The sequence below is a fragment of the Chelonoidis abingdonii genome, chromosome 2, assembly GCF_003597395.2.
Source record: "Chelonoidis abingdonii isolate Lonesome George chromosome 2, CheloAbing_2.0, whole genome shotgun sequence".
NCBI classification, from domain to species: domain Eukaryota; kingdom Metazoa; phylum Chordata; order Testudines; family Testudinidae; genus Chelonoidis; species Chelonoidis abingdonii.
The window spans coordinates 293,107,300-293,123,518 of record NC_133770.1 but is presented as its reverse complement, the minus strand read 5'-3'; the positions used below and the strand labels follow the sequence as shown (position 1 = coordinate 293,123,518).

The window sequence follows — 16,219 nt, the reverse complement described above, 5'->3', positions numbered from 1 at the left end:
CAGGAGAAGGAATTAAGCTGCACAGATGCAAAACTGGGAGATAGAAAGAAGCATCTGCACCCGCTGCATTAAAAAATAATTTAAGAAGCACATCCCCCTTCATGCTGTCCTAATATTACTGTTCTTTTTTTATATCAACTTTTTTATTGAAGTGTTCAGGGAAAAAAATAGAAATACAAAACTAATAAAAGAAAAAGATACCGCCACGGTGCTTATTAGTTGCAGAAAATGTAAGCCCAAAGAGCTCGCTGCAGTTGATATTTGATGGGTTAATCCTAATGAAGATTACACTGAAAAGAAAATGCAGTGTTTATATCCAATAATTCCCACTGGTAGGAGAGCATCAATTATAGTAAATATAAAGCTGTTGGCATAACCATATAACTAGGGGTGTAGATTAATCACAGTTAACTCACGTGATTAACTCAAATTAATTGCAATTAAAAAATCACAATTCATCGCAGTTTTAATCACACTGGTAACAGAATACCATTTGAAATTTATTAAATATTTTGGATGTTTTTCTACATTTTCAAATATATTGATCTTAATTACAACACAGAATACAAAGTGTTCAGCGCTCACTTTATATTTTTCATTAAATATTTGCACTGTAAAAATGATATAGTTTTTCAATTCACCTCTTACAAGTACTGTAATGCAATCTCTTTACCATGAAAGTGCAACTTACACAATGTAGAATTTTTTGTTACATAACTGCACTCAAAACAAAACAATGTAAACTTTAGAGCCTACATGTCCACTCAGTCCTACCTCTACTTCAGCCAATCGCTAAGACAAACAAGTTTGTTTACATTTACGGGAGATAATGCTTCCGGCTTCGTATTTACAGTGTCACCTGAAAGTGAGAACAGGCGTTGCAGCGGCACTTTTATAGCCGGCATTGCAAGATATTTATGTGCCAGATATGCTAAACATTCGTATGTCCCTTCATGCTTTGGCCACCATTCCAGAGGACATGCTTCCACGGTGATGATGTTAGTTAAAAAAATAATTCGTTAAATTTTGACTGAACTCCTTCGGGGAGAATACTATGTCTCCTGCTCTGTTTGACCAAATTCTGCCATGCATTATATTATAGTATGCCATATTATAGCAGTCTTGGATGATGACTCAGCACATGTTGTTCGTTTTACAACACTCCACCCAAGGTTTAAGAATCTGAAGTGCCTTCCAAATCTGAGAGGGACGAGGTGTGCAGCGTACTTCTAGAAGTCTTAAAAGAACAACACTCTGATGCGGAATCTACAGAACCCGAACCACCAAAAAAGAAAATCAACCTTCTGCTGGTGGCATCTGACTCAGATGATGAAAATGAACATGCGGCGGTCCACTCTGTTCTGGATCATTATCGAGCAGAACCCATCATCATCATGGACGCATGTCCTCTGGAATGGTGGTTGAAGCATGAAGGGACATATGAATCTTTAGTGCATCTGGCACATAATGATCTACAACAGTGCCATGTAAACTCTACAATCTCACTGAAAGTGAGAACAAAACAAGAAGCAGGCAGCATTGTCTCCTGCAAATGTAAACAGTTATTTGTCTGAGTGACTGGCTGAACAAAAGCGAGGACTGCGTGGACTTGTAGGCTTTAAAGATGTACATTCTTTTATTTTTGAATGCAGTTGTTTTTTCATACATTATTCTACATTTGTAAGATCAACATCCATAATAAAGAGATTGCATTGCAGTACTTGTATGAGGTGAATTGGAAAACGCTATTTCTTTTGTTTTTACAGCACAAATATTTGTAATAAATATAAAGTGAACATTGTACACTTTGCCTTCTGTGTTGTAATTGAAATCAATGTTTGAAAAATGTAGAAAACATCCAAAAAATTTAAATAAATGGTATTCTATTATTATTTAACCGTGTGATTAATCACACAACTAGTCGTGTGAAGTTTTTTAATTGCACGATTAATCGCAATTTTTTTAATCACTTGACAGCCCTAATATAAACCAGTAACAGCTATTAACTATCCCTAACTACCAATAAAGGTAAGGCTATGAGGTCTTAGTCTGGCATTGTTGGTTGAGCACTCTCCTGAATAGGTGTCAGTCCATTCCACAGCCATGAAATGCAGCCGTCTGGAGTTTGCATGTGGTATTTTTTATGTTATGGCTATGGATACATTTCAATTTATAATGCTTATTTCTTGCTTATAAAAGTTTTTAATATTGCAGTCGCAGACCACTGCTGTAACTCTGTATACTTTTATGTTAAATTCTACTAAATTAAGAAAATTGGATTTACAATCTAATTTTAAAAATAGGATATGCTATATTAACAAATGTGACTAAGAGTTGCTATTCATTAAATTCTGTGTGGTGATTTGTGTGGCATTTGCTGCAAACTCAGATCTGTATAATCAAAAGCTGTTATGTGATTCAGTTTAGAAACAAATTATTGTAGCAGAATGTGGGAACCATGTGCTATAATAGTGTTAAGATGGTGGCAACGCTGCATTCATTTAGAGAACTTAATTTTTGCAGAATTCTTTTGCTTGCTAAAGTGTTCAATGTTAACTAAAGTATTCCTTGTGTGACAAAGTTCCTCCTCTACCTTGGTGGGTCCTGCACTTACTGGCGGATTTGTTCACCTCAGTGATCTTCCCTTCTTATGGAACCCACAGTCTGGGTCAGCTCCTCCTGTGTCTGATCAGGAGTTGGGAGGCTTGGGGGGAACCCGGGCCCGCCCTCTACTCTGGGTTCCAGCCCAGGGCCCTGTGGATCGCAGCGGTCTATAGTGCCTCCTGTAACAGCTGCATGACAGCTACAACTCCCTGGGCTACTTCCCCATGGCCTCCTCCAAACACCTTCTTTATCCTCACCACAGGACCTTCCTCCTGGTGTCTGATAACGCTTGTCCTCCTCAATCCTCCAGCAGTACACGCTCTCACTCTCAGCTCCTTGCCCCCAGCTCCCCACACACGCTCCTTCTCCTCTGGCTCCTCACTGCCTGACTGGAGTGAGCTCCTTTTTAAACCCACGTGCCCTGATTAGCCTGCCTTGATTAGCTGCAGGTGTTCTAATTAAAGTAGCTATCTCTACTGCCTTCTAGAAAGATCTTAATTGGCTCCAGGTGCCTTGATTAACCTGGAGCAACTGCCATTTGGTTACCAGGGTACTAGGGATTTGTTTAGCCTAGGGCTAACATACCTGTTTCTCAGTACTTTACTGTAGCCATCTGGCCTTGCCCCATCACACTTGTCAAAATGTCTTTGCATATTATTTAGACTGTAATGGTGTGTCAGGTTTATCTAATTCTACATAGAATGATAAAACTGTACATTATTTGAATTTGAGATGAAATACATCAAAGGACTTAATGTTTATGAAATTTTATCTTTTCCAGCTTAGTGTCATTGCACAGACTCCAGGGTTCACTGCTGTGAATGAATATTCTGCTACTTTTAATTTATAATGTTTTTAAATGTATTTTATGAATTTATTGTATAACATCCTGAGTGCCCAGAGAAGGTGCCTCAAAAGATTTTTATTTTTATTCCATAAATAAGACTTAGAATTCCATGTATGTTGTTTCCCTCTTAGCCCACTGGAAGGCAGCTGGTTGTATATACTTCACAGGTTGACTAACAGCAATTTTCTGACATAGGTGGAAATCTGTGCAGTCTCCCTCAGACAACAGATGAAACTTGCATGCAAATTAGCTGCAGAGTAAGGTGGTGATTGAGTTACCTCTGATACGTCAAAGGTCTAGGAGTCTTGTTATGGCATAGATACCTGCTTTACTGTAGCCACATACCGCACAATCCGTAAAGTCAAAATGGCTTAGAATTTAAAAATGGATTGTAACAGACCAGCAATCCCAGTGATGATTGAACCTGGTGCAATTCTAAAGAAAAAAGCTCCCATCCGTGTTTGTAGCTGATTCCTTTACTTCACTCTGACTCAGACATTCTAGGCTTCAGGATGACACACGCAGTGACAATCCTGGCATCTTATTATATAGATCGGGGTGGCCAAACAGTTAAATTACAGCTCTCAGAGCCCCCACAATTCTCCACCTACCAGACTGTTTGGGAGAGCTTGGGGCTTCTGCCCTGTGGTGGGGCACCTGCCGGGACTCAGGGCTGAAGTCTCATGCCATGGCAGGCGTTCCTCAAGAGGCAGGAGCTCTAAGCCCCCTGGACCCTGCAGGGCAGAAGCCCCAAACCCCGGCAGGTGCACCTCCGCTCTCGAAAATCTGAAGATTGTCGTATGCAGCTCAGAGGGTCAGGAAGTTTGGCCATACCTGATAGATGTTTGAGGCACATTACTATCTTCCCCTCCCGTTCCAAATATATCAGAATGGAAGGCTTTCCTTAATGTTCATTGAAGAGGTAGACATGATCCCTTCTATGAAGAGTTCACAAACTCAAATTTATTTATTTATATTTTTTAAGTACAGTTTGTATTACCACTTGAGAAGATTAGGGCAGAAATCCTTTTTCAATACAGATATTTTTTCCAGGTTTGAGCCTTGTTTTCTTATGCTAATGTTCATATAGATTGTGACGTTTGACACAAACTGGTACATGCTGCTCAGATGCACCAGCATGATGGTATCTTCATGCTCTGACACCCCTCTGGAAATTCTCAAGCTCTTTCCTTTCAGTCTCACCTGCTCTAGAAGTTGGCTGCTAGGGAGAAAATAGGGGCAGCCAACTACTCCATAAAAGCAACAGAATTCAAAGTCAAGGGTATATTTATGAGCAAGGCTAAGCACTATTTTGAGTACTATATTGTCATCCAAATTAGACACTGAGCCAAACTAAAATTCCAGCTCAACACCCAGAGGTTGGGATATTCTGAACCTGGATTCAAACTTTGCAGATTGGGTCCATGTGACAAATCTCCAACCTTGTCTCAAGGGGTCCAACTACCAGGCAGATTACAGTAGCCTCAGAGGCTCACTGTGACTCTGCACATCCCCCTTCTCTCTAGAAGCAAGGGTCACAACCTATAGAGCCATTTTCATCATAAGCCAGCAAGGGAGGTGGGAAGAAGCAACTCTCCCTCTCACAGTCTCTGTGATTAATCAGGCAGGGGGTGGGGGAAGCCCAGGCCTGCCCTCTACTCCAGGCTCCATTCTAGGAACCCTAATAGTAGCAGCTATTGGTAACTGACTTTTTGGAAACAGGAAAAGTACAATTCCCTGGGCCATTTCCCCACAGCAGCCCCCCTTTCCTCAACATCTACTTCACCCTTACCGCAGGGCCTCCTTCCTTATGCGTGATAGGGTTTGTCCTGCCCAGTTTCTCCAGCAGCACAGCTTCCTCCTACAGCTCCTGAGAGGCACCTCTAACTGGAAGGCTTTTAACTAGTTCCAGCCAGCACTTGATTGTTTTCAGGTGTTCCAATCAACCTAATTGTCTCCACTGCTTTCTAGAAGGAGCTTAATTGGCCCCAGGTGTCTTGATTAACCAGGAGCAACTGCCATTTGGTTACCATGGTACTAGGGATTTGTTTAGCCTGGGGCTAACATACCTGTTTCTCACTACTTTCCAATAGTCATCTGGCCTTGCTCCATCACAGTCCACCATTTGTGTTTGGTTTTTTAATCCTTTCTGTCTTGTCTTTCTAGGGTGTGCATGTGTGATGGTAACATTTTGTTAGCATTCATGTGGGATGGTCACATTGCACAGAAAGGTAGATTAGTTAAGAAAAAAACAAGTGGCTGTATGATGCCTAAGGGATTGGGACGTTAAATAAATTCTGTGAAAATAATTAGAGGGCAGAGGATAGGTGAGGTGGTCAAGGGTGCATGATAAATATATCACATAGTTTTACAATTGCATCTGTGTATCAACTCTGACACTTTAAAATGTAGATATGTAGAGTGGAAGGAAGTGGTTGAGGAGGTCAACTTGTCAGTTGAGTGTTGAATGTTTTAGTGCATATTTCATTGCTTTTTACAATTTGTGTTGGTGGCATTTGCAGTCTTGCAAACTTAAAGTCAAAAAAATTTTTGGGGATATAGATAACATGTCAGGCTTACATTGGGTACATCTTGTTTCAGCCAAGAAGATATTTTAATCCTAAAGGTTTAAGTTTAAGAAAAAAAATCAGAGTAGAAATACATGCACAGACCTTAATTATAATGCTGCTAGAAATAACACAGCAATACAAATATATTTGGATGCCCATAAGAAGGAGAAATCCAGTCTGGCAGCAGCCAGAGTGGTCCTTGTAACCCCTCATTTTATGGTAAATTCTGCAAGTCAGAGGATGGCTTTTCTCACAAAACAGTTGCAGGTGCGTAAGCATGATTGGGTGTTCCAGTTTTCATGCTAGTCCTTTCTCAGTATACTGTGTAGTGACTGTGTTTTTTAGTGTTTCTTGAAACAATAAAATATTTACTGTAGGCAATTCATTCCCAGCACTTCTCTGTGATTGCATGCGGACACCATTAAACGCAATGCACTCTCCATCTCAGGTACCTATTCTAAAGATGGTATCTTTCTATATTTAATAATAGAAGATTCTACAGTACGGCAATTGCTATGGAGTGGCTAAAGTTAACATTTTAATGACCCTGAATTTGCATTCTAATATTGAACTTTACTGAGGATTATATTTGTATGCAGTGTTGTTGTAGCTGTATGATGATGTGAACTGAAAAAGAGTTGTTTAAGCTTGAATGCTTGTCTTTCTCACCATAAGAAATTAGTCCAATAAAAGATATTACCTCAACCACCTTGTCTCTCTAGTGTATTTACATGCATTTCTAAAGACCCCATCACCATGGTATCTCACAAGATTTCTTATCAACAGTATATGTGTGTTTGTTTATTTCAGGAAAGATGTTGGCTTAAAGAGATTTTTTCCGAAGAGTTTGTTGGATTCTGTAAAGGTAATTATACTTCCCCTTGATCATGTGCCTCAAATCCATGAATAGCATATTTTTCAAATACTGGAGAAAATGAAAATGGCTTTTGTCATAGTAATATTCCTCGATTTGGACCTTAGAGTTCAAATATAAGGTACTAGCATGAAGTCCTCTAAGCTTAATCTCCAGCTTAGATCTGATAGGCTGCCACCAGGTCAGGAATTGATAGGGCCTGACCCCCCTTTCCTCTCTCTGGTGTCCCCAACCCTTCCCTGGAGGGACCTCCAGATTCCAAATCCCTTGGAGTCTAAAAGCAGGAGAGATAACCCCTTCCCCCCTCCTTCCCAGGCTTGCCTCTTGGTCTAGCCTGCGAGTACCAAGAAACCTGTTTCTCTGCTTCCCAAGAGATAAGCGTTCTTTTCCCTCAGGACAATTGAGATGCAAAATACCAACAGCTTGGCTTTGCCTTTCCCCGTTCCTGCCTTCCCGTGAGGGAGACAGATACCTGATACAGAGGTTTCAATTTCTCTGCCTTACTAGAAAAAGAACTTCCACAAGTTTTGAAAAAGAAAGCTTTATATAGAAAAAGAGAAAATACAGAATAATAACTTGCATAAAAATTAATACAGGCTCCTACTTAAGAAAATATGAACAACCCAGTCTGATTTAAAAAATAGCCAATTTAAATAGACCAGCAATCACACACAGTAAGTACAAAGCAAAGCATATCATAGCCGATTTTACTTTGTTTCCGTTTTGTACTCACTGCCTTTTAGTAGAATGAGAAGAAGATTGGAATTAGCAAGATAGCTTGTCCCTCACAGCCGAGGAAGCAACAAAGACCCAGCAATCCACATCTGTAAATACAACACAAAGCTCCTCATAGCCGAATTACTTTGTTTCACTTTGTACTCACAGACTTTTGGTAGAATATTTGAGATAAGATGGAGTTAGAAGGAAACTTGTTTACTCATAGCCGAGAAAACAACAAAGACCCCGAGTATACAAATTCCCGCCCCTGACTTTTAAACAATCCAGTTCTTTGATTGGTCCTCTGGTCAGGTGTTTGGGTTACCCTTTCCAGGTAAAAGAAACTTAACCCTTACCTTACCTATCTACTTATGACAGCTTTGGATTCCATTTGTCTGCTTTTGAGACCTGAAAAGTGGGTAATGATTTGCATTTATAGTAGTAACTGGGCTGCTATGGAAACATTTTTCTCTTGATGAGAAAAGTATTAATCACTGGTGTTCTCATACATTGGCAGCATGTAATGCTAGGATGACCATATTTCCCTACGCTGAATATGGGGCATCTGGTAAAATTACTCATATTTAAGTGAGTTCAACGACCATCAATCAGAACAATGCCGTATATAAACTTTCAAATTAATATCGAGCCCCTGTTAAAAAAAAATACTGCTAGTTCGATTCTTTTTATTTATCTTGTTATCTTTAAGGCTTTAGGGTTCACAGGGGGAGGGTGACAAACACACCACTACCCCCCCCACACACACACACACACTGAGAGAGGTCTCTCTCTCACACACACACACACACGCACTCACTTTCATACACCTCTCTCACAGGGCGGGGTGGGGGAGAGGAGGATGACCAGCCGACACGTTCCTCCCTTCCCAGTGCTCTCTGCCTTCCATGCTTGGCTGGGCCCCCAGGATGGACCCGCCTCCCCTGGTACCTGGCACCACATCTTCCCGAGGCAACACCTGGGGAGGCACACAGGGTCACATGCCCCCTCTCAGATTTCTGCCAGAATGTGGCTAGCAGCATCATTTGGCAATGTGCAAGAGGGAAGGGACGGGAGCTGCTTCCAGCCACAGGGGAGGAAGAGGTGGGGAAGAGATGACCTGGCCCGTGTCTTTGCAGAGCTCATCTCTTCTCTCCCCCACCCCCAGCTTGTCCCTTCCTGGCTACACAGTGCCGAAAGGCAGCTAACTCCTCCAGGCTGCTGCAGGCCACTGACATAACCCAGCTGCCTCCAGCTACAGTAGGGGCAGGAAGGAGTTGAGCCCTAAGAATACATTGTGCACCAAGGCCCAGGGAACCTGACTGCAGAGGCTACAGCGAACCCGGCCAGAGGGTTGGCTCTGCAGGGGGAGGGTACCTAGGGGATGGAGCAGCCCCATGCTTCCTGGTGGCAGGACCCAGGGTGGGGAGGGGTGAGTGAAGAAAGAGCTAAGCCCCTGCCCCAGGGGCTGCTCTGGAGCCTGCAGGTTCAGGGCATGAACAGGCTGGAAATTACTTCCCCCTGCCACTTCAGGGCTTAGCTGATGGGCGGAGAGGCTTCTCCATGCCAGCACTGTGCAGCGTTTGGCACATGCAGGGCTCAGCTCCTCCTGGCAAGCGCTATGGGGTGGAGGGTCTTGGGCTTTCCCAGGGCTCCAGCCTCGCCAGAGCAGTGGGGGAAGGAAGGAGCCTGCCAGCCAGGCTGTTGGTGAACTGAGCGCTCTGACTAGGGACTGGTTTTCCGCACAGCTCTGAGAGTGGGATGCACTCCACTTGGGGGGGGGGGGATATGGAGGAGCAGTGGGTCGGGGGGCAGAGAGACAAAGCAGGAAGAGAACAGCAAGAGGGGGAGAACATAAAGGGCAAGAGAGGCAGCATGTAACCATCTGACACCTGCCTGCACTCATTGGCTGCTGCAGTGTGCAGACAGTGCTGGCCAGAAGTGGGGCGAGGCCCTGCTGGCTGAAAGCCAGCATGTAGTAGGGGCTGCACTGGCGGGCCAGCAGAAGGAGTGGCTTTCCCCGTGCGCTGCATCTTCACCCTGCTACCACACCAGCCTTGCACATTCACCCCCATCGTTGGCCACTGGATACCTCCTTCCCCCTTACTGCTGATGGGAAGGCGGGTGGCTAGCGAGCAGGGATCCAACTAGTAGCAGGACCCGCCAGTATGATGGTGGGGAGACAGAAAATATGGGGAAATTTGCCTGTTTTAAAGAAAAAGTCAGGACACCTGCAGGAGGGCTTAAATACGGGACTTTCCCTTTAAAAATGGCCACCCTATATACTGCTATTTAGTTAAATAGCAGATATGTGAACTGACGAAGTTTGAGCTCATCACAGAGGTGATTTGCATGACGTTAGAGATTTAATATTTAGCTAACAGGGTTACACTTCTGTCTTCCTTACCCAATGTAGTAGTGCTACAGACTGCTCTCAAAGTAATCCCTCTGTTGTGATGTTGCTTAGAATATAACTTCTGAAGCAGAAGGGGAAATTTGGAGAGAGGAAAAGAGCATGAAGATAACATCATGCTGGTGTATCCTCCCAGCAGGTGGGAACAAACTAGTACTAACAGTGTCCAGATAAATTCTGAGGACAGAGCATTTTCTTTAGGGGGTCCTTGGTTTTGAAATTGTTCCCCTGGCCAGTTGGCCAAATCATGGCATAAAATCCCTTTATTAGATCCACCTTTTGTCAGAGGGTGAGTCCGCTGCTAAGGGGTTGCTCATTAAGGGATTGGTTGAGCATGTTGGGGATGTTGCTTATGAGTTTGTTGCTCTTTATCGTGACACATGGAGGCAAAAAGTCCAAGAATTTACTCTCTATGCTGCCAGATATTGATACTGTGCTTAATATTTTGTGCAAATGTGTGTATCTTTATATATAAGTATAGGTATATATATTTAGTTCATCCAATGAATACTTTTTTATGAAAGTACGTATCTATAGTTAATGATAAAAAAGTGACGCCTACACAAGTCCTGAACACTTACTCATCAAAACACACATTTCAAGTCTCAAGAATACATAATCAGGTTCCTGTGTCTACTCAAAGTGACGTTACCTGTTTGGGCAGAAGGATGACCTTTGCTGCTTGTGCATTGTTCATTTTTAGCATTGGAGACTTTTAATAAAATTGTGTAAAATTCATTTATTGTCACTAAATTGTACATCTTCTCATACTTTTAATAACCCAGAAGTTGAAGGATATATGGCCTTGAACCAATGAATCACCACACAAGGACATGTTTAATTTTACTCATGCAAGTAGTCCTGTTGATTTTAATAGGATTACTCACATGCTTGATCAGCACTTATACGAAGAGGACAGAATTCTCTGTGTACAAATTAGTCAAACTTTGCCATAAAAATAATTATACTCAGGGCCTTTTTAGTACTGGACCGAATAGACTATCCAAAAGTATCTGTTACAAAGCAGATAGATTTGTGTGTACACTGATGGTTTGTCAGATAAATCCTTCAAGAAAAGTCGTTGTGGTATCTTCATCCTGCGGCCTAATAGAGAGAGTACAAGAAGGAGCATTAGTTCAGGATATATTCGCTCGAATTACATGATTGAACTGAAAACTCTTCTCACAAGAAATAGAAATAGAGCACTGTAGCAGAGTGGATCTCTGCTCCGGCCCCGAAGGGGTTAAAAACAGCCCAGGGAAGGGGCCAGGACTGGAGAAGGCAGCCTTTTGAGCTGGGCTGATTGGGGAAGAGGCTGCAGCTGGGGCCACGCCCCAAACTGAGCCACAGGGCAGAGAAGCCAGGAGCCCAAGAGTCTCTCTCTGTGTTCAGAGAGAGAAGGGCCTGGCTGCTGAGACAAGGTACCTAGCGTAGAGCAGGGCTGGGGAAAGGCAGAGGGGCTGGGGAGCTTCTGCCTGGAGAGCCCCAGGCTGTGGCCTAGCAGTCGGCTAGGGGGTACTGGGGTTGCAAGGTGCAACCCAGGGGTAGGCCAAGGCAGCAGGCCCAAACCCCTTTGCCGATGATGAGAGGCTAATACTGCAGTCTGCCCCAGGGCATGGGGCTAGCTAATGACTGGGCAGTTGCCAAGACCCTGAGGCAAAGTGGGGATAGAGGGGGGGTTCCCTGAGTAGGGGAAACCCCTAAGAGAAAGGGGTTACTGCCAGGGGGGCAGCATCCCATGTAAAAGGGGCATCGGGGTCCAGAGAGAGACACAAGAAGCCAGAAGGCAAATCACTGGCCTGCAGAGGGCGCTCCAGCTGCATATTCGAGCTAATTCCCTGAAGCAACCAGCAGGAGGCGCCGCAGGGGTGAGCTTGCCTGGTTACACGCACAAATAGACATGGATGTTGTGATGTTTGTTTGACTCACAGGCAGAATGCAATCAACAGATTGCTGAAAATATAGCTTTTAACTTTGTGTCTGAATAAAAGAGGATCTGTGAAGAGGACTTTATTGTGGAAAATATATATTTACTTATCAGTAGGAGGCTGCAAAAGATTTTGGGACAAATTTTCAAAACTGACCATGTGTTTCTGATATGTGTGAACTACAAAAGTGCTATATGGAAATTATGTGCACCAGTAATCAGTTAGGTGCCTAGCCTAGAGTATAAGCACAAATAAATGAGCATGTACAAATTAGAAGACAGTGTTTTAGTAGAATGTTTCATAATTTATTGCAAGCATAGGTTGCGGATGACACTTTTTACACTGATAAGAGGCTCAGAAAGTAGGGGTAAACAAGGAGCTTAGAAAAATTAGTTCACACAGAGGATAATAATCATGTTGTCGTGTACTCTTTTGTTTAGAAAAGAGATGACTGAGGGGGGATATGATAAGAGGTCTATAAAATCATGAATGGTGCGGAGAAAGTGAATAAGGAACTATATTTAGCCCATAACACAAGAACCAGAGGTCAGACCAGGTTTAAAGCAAACACAGGAAAGTACTTCTTGACACAATGCACAGTTAACCTGTGGAACTCGTTGCCACGGGATGTTGTGAAGGCCAAAATTATAACTGCGTTCAAACAAGAGTTAGATAAGTTCATGGAGGGCGAGGTCCATCAGTGGCTATTAACTAAAATGGTCATGGATGCAACCCATGCTGTGGGTGTCCCTAAACCTCTGAGTGCCAGATGCTGGGACTGGATGACAGGATAAATCACTCACTAATTGCCCTGTTCTGTTCATTCCCTCTGAAGCATCTGCCACTGTTGGAAAAGAGAATACTGGACTAGATGCACAATTGATGTGACCCAGTAATGGCCATTCTTATGTTTTTAGTTCAAATTGTTAGATGCTTTCTGTGTAAAATAAAGTTATCAGTAGATATGGATAGATATGGTGGGAGGGATAGCTCAGTGGTTTGAGCATTGGCCTGCTAAATCCAGGGTTGTGAGTTCAATCCTTGAGGGGGCCACTTAGGGATCTGGGGCAAAAATCAGTACTTGGTCCTTCTACTTGAAGGCAGGGGGCTGGACTCAATGACCTTTCAGGGCCCCTTCCAGTTCTAGGAAATGGGTATATCTCCAATTATAATAACAATAATGTTGTTGTGTGCAATAAAATTGGAAGACAGAACAGTGCATTATTAATGTTTGGCTGCATCCTTTTCTGATAAAGAATCACATCTTTTATGTTCCATTGGTTATTTGAGTAACTGATATTGAATAATAAATGTTTAATATTCACCATCACTGGCAAAGCTTTAGATGCACAGACACTAAGTGATCTTTACATATTCATTACATAGGCCAAAACACTAAGAAAACTGATTCAACAAACGTTTCGACAGTTTGCCGTCCTCAACAGAGAAGAAAGTATTCTGAAATTCTTTGAGATCCTGTCTCCAGTATACAGATTTGACAAAGAATGCTTCAAATGTGCTCTTGGTGTAAGTATAGGGAACTCAGTAATCTGCAGAATGCATTATGGAATAATGGGTATAATTGACATTGTTTAGACCTGCAATTAATTACCTGTCCATAGTACACGTTTTGATTAAAAGTGTTCTTTTTTTTTAAGTTTCATAAACCACAAAAGGTATTGATTACATACCCATCTCTCAAAATGAGTATCTCAGAAGCATGAGAGTTTGGAATGAGTGTGGTAGTTAGATGTCAGTAGATGCAAAAATGTATTGTATTTAATAATATACATTGGTTCTTAACTTCCGAAAGCCAGGGAAAGGAATAGTTATATATTAATCTCTTTAATTTGTTTTAAAGAGTTTAAAAGTTTGTAAAGATTGTTCACTGAAGAGTATAATGAATGATGCTGGAGAGCCTTTGTCCTCAATTTTGTTCTCTTTCCCTTTAAATGTCACCATCTCTACCTCCTTCTACATAAAAAGTCAAGCTGGATTATTTCAGTGGAGCTGGCAATTGGCCCAGAAGAAGGAATCAGTTACCTTACAGACAAGGGCTCTAATGTAAGTCTGCTTCTGTTTTCCTGTCTCAAAGGCTATGGAGTAAAGCTCAGCTTATTGTGAATGGGGCTTTAGACAAAGATGAATGAAAAGTCTAATCTTTGAGCCAAACTAAGAAAAGGCAGGAAATTCAAAGTAAAAGCTGTTACTCGAGCATTAACTCTTGCTGTGGGTTGGGGAGAAAGCACAATGGTGTGAAATAAAGAGCCACTATTGACCTTAACTCTGGATTTGCTGGCTTTTGATACCCATTGACGCACACATTTAAGTATCTAAAATATTGGTGACATCTTAAAAAAAAAAAAAAAAGTCATTTAGGTATTTCACATCTGTAACCCTTTTTTTAAGCAGAATATTTACTTGGCTAAATAAATCCTTCCACACTTTTATCTGTCATTTTAAAGCTGTTGTAGTTCAACCATTTCTGTAGTATCTAGATACCAGAAAGTGTAGCATATCTGTTTTTGTTTTGATATTTAGTTAATTTATTTTGTACTGCATCACTTTACTTTTGTTTAAAGTAAATTCATTTGACTAAGTTATAGCACCCAGATACCCATGCCCTTCTGCCTCAAGAAAACACACAGGAATAACCACCACACATCTGGCAGCTTTTTACTGTTGTGCTTTGTGTTAAGCGTATGTATTACCTTTCACTGAATTTAATTCAGAGATTACAGAAAGGTTTGGAAATCAGTGGTGTGTTCAGTTGAGAACATTCCACTTAGAGCACTCCAAAGAATGTTTTCCTTTGAGTATGCTATGTATGTGGACACAGCCTGATTGACCTACTGATTGTGGTGTGTTTTGCACTGACATGCCAAAAGATCTGAATTCAGTTACTAGTGTGTAACTATCCTAATTTAACAGTGACCCCTTCAGGCAAATAAGAAATGGTATTGACTGGTTTCGGTCCACCCCTCCTCACTTACAAACATGATTACCATGATGGGGTGTAAAGTCCATAGAAATTGAAGGAGGGAATATTGAAGGTTATGACACGATGAGACCGGAATTGGTATCAGGTAGATATGAATTCATGCTTGCTCAATGTAATGTAGAGCTTTTAATGCTATATATACGTGAGATATTGGGAATGAAGAGGAGAGTCAAGGTATTGTGCAATTCTTATGAATGTCTAATATTTTTATATATGCTTTTCTGCAGCCTACCCACTTGGCAGATTTCAATCAGGTGCAGACTATTCAGTATTCAAACAGTGAAGACAAGGACAGAAAAGGGATGTTACAGCTCAAAATAGCAGGAGCACCTGAGGTAAGATATTGACAGCTGTGGTTACCTTAAAGTTATTGATAAAGTTTATGCATAATTTGTTTCTCTGCCCTATAAGAAAATTACATTGAAATTGTTTCCAACAGTTATACGGGGGGGTGTGTGTGTGTGTGTGTAATATATATATATATAATCACACACACACTAATACCAAAAATGGAGCTTGAGGAAATTATTCTGTGTGCAGTAATGCTTTTTAAGCCTCTCTTTTACAACTTAATTATAATAAAACAGAATAAATTTGTTTATTCCAAATCTTTAAGTGGCTGCCTGTTTGACTTCATTTGTTTCCTTAAATTATCGCTAAGCTGAATCTCTGACATTTTTATTTACCTGTTAATATTATAAATTGGAACATTTAAATTAGAGCAAAGAGCATTTTACGCCATGTCAACATTAACCAAAGCTCAGAGAAGAGTAGTTCATATTCTATAGGAGGGGAAATAGTCCTAAAAATTGATTGTTTAGAGTACCAAATACATTACAAGAATTTGTAATAATACTGCATTGAAGTTATAGGTTTGTTACTTTGAATTTTAAGTGTGTGTGTGTGTGTGTGTGTGTGTGTGTGTGTGTGAGATATATATATAAGGCCTGGGGTTTGTTTCTCTGGCTTTTCACTTCTGGATTTCGGTACTTGGTTTGTCCCAGGGGAAAATGAGCTTGGTTTCATATTAGTTCTGCAGGCACATTATGCTGAACTTATTCAGCACGAATGTGAGTGATTAGCAAGAGTTGGCATAAATAAATAGGATAGGTTCCCTGCACCAAGGTGCTTACAATTAAATGATATGGCCTTGTGCAGTTGGACTGAAGGAAGAGAGACAGTGGACATAGTAATAAAATTCTGTGGTTTCACAAGAAAGACGTGCGCACAGCAGGGGGGAATATTAAGGATTTTTTGTATTAAAAATA

At 41.5% G+C, this 16,219-nt stretch overlaps 1 protein-coding gene across 9 annotated transcripts in view; it reads left to right on the top strand.

The window, feature by feature from the left end:
• The window catches only part of PTK2 (protein tyrosine kinase 2), a 405,326-nt gene that overhangs the window by 227,281 nt on the left and 161,826 nt on the right, over positions 1-16,219 (top strand). For all 9 annotated transcript variants that reach the window (XM_075063277.1, XM_075063281.1, XM_075063280.1 and 6 more), the window contains 4 exons: positions 6,832-6,886; positions 13,337-13,477; positions 13,937-14,014; positions 15,179-15,286. In XM_075063277.1, coding sequence (XP_074919378.1) covers positions 6,832-6,886; positions 13,337-13,477; positions 13,937-14,014; positions 15,179-15,286 — 382 coding nt within the window. The remainder of the gene's footprint in view (positions 1-6,831; positions 6,887-13,336; positions 13,478-13,936; positions 14,015-15,178; positions 15,287-16,219) is intronic.